The 6000-nt window shown below is 37.1% G+C and overlaps 1 protein-coding gene across 1 annotated transcript in view; it reads left to right on the top strand.

Moving 5' to 3' along the window:
- Window positions 1-1370: 1370 nt before the first annotated feature.
- LOC139738203 (cyclic nucleotide-gated channel alpha-3-like) overlaps window positions 1371-6000 on the top strand; it is a 39349-nt gene continuing 34719 nt past the window's right edge. The window contains exons 1-2 of the mRNA XM_071648864.1: window positions 1371-1412; window positions 2486-2566. Coding sequence (XP_071504965.1) covers window positions 1410-1412; window positions 2486-2566 — 84 coding nt within the window. The 5' untranslated portion in view covers window positions 1371-1409. The remainder of the gene's footprint in view (window positions 1413-2485; window positions 2567-6000) is intronic.

The following is a 6000-nucleotide window of genomic DNA, read 5'->3' as shown; positions in this document are numbered from 1 at the left end:
TTATTTGTGCTGCCTGGAAACGTATATATCCAAACAATTTTTTTTTTGACAGTGAGCTTCTTCATGTAAAGCAATTTATGTGATTCCGTCCGTGACAATTCTACTCATCTCTTCACCTTATTGATTTGTTTATTCCACTACAACCTTTGTACGTAAGTAATATATTTTCGAAATTCTAAATAGTAATACTGGCCATGCCACGGTCAAGAGGAATGACGCGCCAAATGCATAAAACGACAGATTGGAAAGAGGGTGGGCTATCAACTCGGCATTCGAACACTTAGGAGGTCTTATTTAAAGGGATGGTACAGTTTCGGTTGAGATGGGACTTCAGGTTTCAAACCTTCTATAATTAATTTTTTTTTAAAGATAATGAGAAACCTCTCAGAAATATGAAAGACCATATAATTCTAAGAGGAATTCAAAATTTATTTGAGGAAAAAGTGGTTTTAAGATAGCTGAGATATCCAAAACAAAGCGATTCTATTAAAAGGTGGGTCCCACCTTTTATTAGGATCGCTTTGTCTTACTTTGTTTTTAGATATCTCAGTCATTTCAAAAACCAGTTTTCATCAAGTAAACTTTGAATTTCTCTTAGAATTGTATGCACCTTAACATTTCATAAAGTGATTTCCAAGTGTCTCGGAAAAAGTTAATAGCTGAATCCTCACCTCAACCAATACTATATCCTCCCTTTAAATGCTGAGGTAAACAAGTTAATTTCCACTTTTGCCAGGCTATTTTCGGGCTGGGTACACATCTAAAGATTATCACCGATAAGCATCATTTTACCAGAGTCCAATGTGAGCATGCAAAGTTTGTAGTATGTTATTATAAAACTCTGTTTAAAAATAGTTGCCGGATTACAACTCGTCACGTCCTTGTCATTGAAAGCTTCAGTGGATAAAAGACTATTCCCCGCCCTGAAAAAAAAACAACAACAGGTAAGCATTAAGGACAACAAAAATTACAGAAACAACAAAAAATTCAGGAAGGAGAAAAGAAAGACAGATCAGTAGCAAATTAACACGTTACTTTCTATCTGCACTCGGAGAGCCTACAAGATTATCACGCAAGAAAACGTACAGGGGAGGGCGCAGGAGTTTGGTCTCTTCTCCTCCTAATCCGTTGCCATGACTACAAAAAGGGTGCCGCTAAATCAGACAGAGTGGTGGGATGAAGGTAGAAAATCGCCCATATAGTCACGGAGGTGATATCAAAGATTTATAGACATATTTCATGGCTACTTTTGTTTCTCCGCACGTCGTAAATACACTTCCCTATATACCACCAAACACACTCTTTCTCTTCTATTTTTCCCCGTGTGTGTGAATGTGTGACGCATGTAGGAATTTCTGGCGAGAAATGAATTTGTCATCGATCCCGAGGGAGAGGGTATATATCGATGGATGGTGAGTGTAATTACAGTTTTCATTTATGAAATGTATTAGTTTCCTTCAAAGAAAATACCCCCTTCTCTCGCCCTCTCTATACAGCAAGGCAAAAACTCTTGATGCTTAGTGCCTTCTTAAATTGGCAGACAGACATATATTTTTTTCTGATTCCGCACAGCTCTTCTGGTGAGAGGTCTCCTAATAAATCATTATTTGGTATCATCTTTCTCATGGCTGTCTGATTCCTACTCAGCTATAAGTCGTGTGTATCCCCTCACACGGTCGTGAAATGTGCAAGCCAAATCTCTAGAGCAGTGTATGTCGAGGTCGTGAAAAAAGAGATAGTAGGTCCTACTTCATGCATCATTAACGCGATATTCCCTTTAATCTCATGACTTAGAGAGTATATTATTTTCTACTGCCGCATATAAGAGAAAGACACAGTGAGAGGCTACATTTTCCCCAATCCCTGAGGCTCTTCGAAGGGTTGTTCCTCGAGGGATCTCTTAAAGACTGATTTGCAGATTCCATACGCATTATCGTAAAACCGATTTGTATATTTCGGATTGCAAGGTTCATCTTGACAATGTAATTCCCTAATGGCGATGAAATATACGTACTGTTAGTTTTTGTGGGGATGCTTTTCGTAAGACAAAACACGGATAGAAGGTAATTGTCAAGCATTAACTGGAACTTGAACTGCCAGAGCTCTCTGATAAACTTTAGAGAATTGAAATCGATAATTCGTCCAGTTTACCAAAACAGATATTTCAATACATTTTTCATAAACCTTTTCTATAAATCAAACGTTAGATTACGTTGAGTGTTTAGAATACTTCTAAAATTTGTTTAAATGATTTCAGCTGCCAATAAGAGGTCATTATGATTCATGTTTCATTTCATGACATTATAGTGGTATGTTATATCATTGTTATCATGTCATAATGTTAGGAATGTATTATGCTTTGACTGTCATTGTTCAGACATGGTATCACGAAATGATTCTAAAATCTGTCTCTTCATTACGGCTGTTTGTTTCACTCAAACATTTCAATTTCAAATAACCATGACATTTTATTTTTCAATTCAAGGCACTGGTTGCTTGTGCGGTGGCCTATAACGTGTGGATGACCATACTGCGTATCGCTTTTCATCATCATCTCACGAGACAGGTGAAATGTTACTCTTCTGTCACATATTTTTGACCAATCCGAAATGCTGTCCATCCAAAATCTTGTTTTATTTGACCCCTCCCTTTCATTCTGTTTATTGCAATGTTGTATTTATGTCTGTATTCTTGCTGGGAGATGTGGTCATATAATAGTTCATTTGTTATTGTATCTTTTTCTTAACCGATCGTGTGTTTGAGAATTCTCCATCACTGAAAATTTACATCAAAGGTTTCGAGATTTGTTCTCAAGAAGAGCGAGAGGGGCAACAAACGTGAAAATGTGGCGTACGGACTGTTTATTAGCCTGTTCTGAAGAGAATTGCTGCGTCCGAACTAAGTCATCTCATTGAGTAACTTTTATCTTTTTTACTCGTAGTTGAGAAGAGAAAAAAGCAAGAGCTTTCCCCTATAAAAGTCAATTTAATAACAGATTAAAATCAAAGTATACGGTTGAGTATTTTTTGCGTTTTTTCCTGCAAGCTGTGTTTCGGTCGCTTTTAGCTGATATATAAATTTGTTACGATGAACAAGAATCGATATTATTACTTTGAAGGGGACAGTCTTTGTTTTTATCCAGGAGGACCTTATTTACTTTCTTTTGCCGGTACTTTCAAGATGCAAAATTAAGTCTTGCTCCTCGAACGCTTATTTCAAGTTGTGGATGCAGCGTGCATTCGTATGATCAATGCGTCATCCCTCGTAAAGAGACAGGAAATAAATAAAAAGAAGCAAAAAGTCCCCCAAAATCTTCAACCATCATGACAAATCAATAGATTGCGCGCGAAAGGGTCTGAATTCGATTGTGACCTTTGTTAAATTAAAGTGTCACGTTACACTGTAAATAGAAGGCGACGCGTTCCGAATACCCACGCTTCCTCCGTCCTAGGAAGCATGCAAGTTAAATACCCCGGTCACTTGTACCTATCACCGTATACTGCCGTTACGTCAAACCTGTGTGTCGTATTGAAATCCTCCACTTGAATATGCATGCAAAAAGGCTCTCCCATCCCTACAACCTTCCCCCTTTAAAAAAACAAAGGACAAAGAGAGACATTCTGAAGGTGTATTTAGCAAGTTTAATGACAAACAGAGAAAACAGAAATTGTCTATAGCTCGTGCATAAGGCAAGTAGGCAAAAGTTCCCCTCTCCTTTTCTTTACTTATTTAACCCGGAACAGGGTAGACTCAGTTTAAGCCATCGCTAAGGCACTTCTCGTATAAAGGATAATACATTAACTTCAATTATTTCTATGAGCAAATCAAATGCAATAGCAACAACAAAAACAACAACAGAGATAATGCAATCGTTAATATATTACAATATATGTCGATTCCTGAAACAGTGCTTGTCTACAAGGCAGATGCGTTTAAAGACACAAATAAACATAATCAAGACATATCTTAGCCGTGCAAATAATCGTAATCTGCAAGTATCGGATTTTTTTTTCTTTTACCAGCAATGCCATTTTATGTGTGTAGTGATTTGGTATTTTAGGCCGTGTCATTTTGTGAAAAACAATAAAAGCTGGGTTATGTACAGCAAAAGAAAAAATAAAGTTAAAAACATCTATAACTTGACTATAATTACCACTATTTATTTGGCCAATCATAGATGAGCTTCTGGAAAAACAAAGGTTTTTCAAGCTGTTATAAAAACTGTTATTGTGTTAGAAATCGATTATTATTGTGTTAGAAATAGATTTTAATTCCATTCGATATAATAGCGCGACACAATTCATACTAACTGCATAAAAAATACAAAAAAACAAACAAACTAAAACAGCTTTAATATAAAATTGTCATAACCATGGCCACAGTATTAATACTTGCGCTTGCAAATTGCATGTATTTTCTGTTGCCGTCAACAGGAGGAAGTAGTACGCTCTTTTGCAGTCATTACCTTGCGCTCGGTGTCCTCCCTGTTAAAGTGGAAATCTTTTCTCCTTCTCCTATGAATGGTGCCGCATGAAATTTTCAGCGATAATTTCGAATCAAGCTTGCTGTCCCCATATGGAAAAAAATCTACCTCAATAGATATGTCGGCTCATCTGAATAATGAGATCAGGTAGCGTGATAAGTTGGGGGAGTGAATGTTTTGTATGCATGTTCTCGGCGGGCTCTCGCCTCATCATCTTTGTTATCTTTATGATCTTGATATTATGTACTAAAATGACCTACATTTCGAACTGCATTTTCCGTATATCCGTCCATGACAGATCCACCTTTACTGGCCTACTACAATATGCAGCAATACCTCATTGTAGACAGTGTTGTTACATCAACTGTTATCTGATGATTTTGCGCATAGAATTTCGCTCTGTTTTCTTTCATGTCTTCCGACGAAAAAAGAAGAAGGCATAACTACTGTTGTAGCGAAATATACAATCTCAGATAGTGTAGTATAAAGTTAACCTGATTTCAAATAAACAGTTTGGAGAAACGATATTACTCCTTTAGGTTTCCAAACATCTATATTTTGCCATTTATAGCATATAACCATGGAATGTATCTTATCTGATGTAGGAAACCATACACCACTTCTTAGTAACGACAAACAACAAGGTTAGAAAAGGGTTAATATCAGACGGAAGCCATATACATCTTGCTACGGGGTGGGGGTGGTGGCCTGGATACAAGAACTAACCACAGCGTCGTACAATAGCACTCCAAGTGTTTTGTTCGTTCTCGAAAGCTAGTCATGCTAGTGCAAGGTTGAAAACTGAGACCTTTCCGTTCGAAAGCGACTGACTTGAAATAGGCTATGGACATTCAAAAGTGGGCCAATAGAAGTCAGAAGGTAGGGTTTGCTAAGCGCTGTTGGGTGGGGGGGGGGGGGCTCAAAATAAGGCTTTGTCGCAGCTTATTTGACAGAATGAAATCTATAGACATAGATTTATTATTCTCTACGTTCTCAGTATCTGAACCACAACTAAAAGCGGCGTCGTTATAATTATCTGTAGGAAGGTGATTTAAAGGCGTTATTAAAACACTCAAAAGACATTGAATAGAGGTTCAAGGAACATTTTCATTTCACATGAGCTGGTTATCTCACTTGAACGTTTACACATCCCCTCCATATAGCTTATACACCATAAATAATTGGTTGTGCATGTTTAGACGGTTCATATTTTCCTCCATTTGAGGTAAAAAAATGTGAATATAGTGCGTTGCCATAGCTGAATATATTGTATTTAATACAACAGTGTCAGTGTGTTGATCGACGTCTTGCCGTGCATGAACCACACTAATGACATAGCCAGCTAGCCCGCCAAACATTATGAGACAAAGCAAGAGTAAAAGACCGTCTTTTTACTTTTATATCACAGATTTTCAACATTGATTTGATTATCAGCATTTTTACCATGATCCATGCATTTTAACTTTCTTTGTAATCATTATCCTGAATTTTCTCATTGTTTCATGTCAACTTTGTTA

Source organism: Diadema antillarum, unplaced genomic scaffold, assembly GCF_040938485.1.
Source record: "Diadema antillarum isolate AM-2024a unplaced genomic scaffold, OU_Dant_1.0 scf00000029, whole genome shotgun sequence".
NCBI classification, from domain to species: Eukaryota; Metazoa; Echinodermata; class Echinoidea; order Diadematoida; family Diadematidae; genus Diadema; species Diadema antillarum.
The sequence above is the reverse complement of the archived record's forward strand: the minus strand, read 5'-3'. Positions and strand labels throughout refer to the sequence as shown.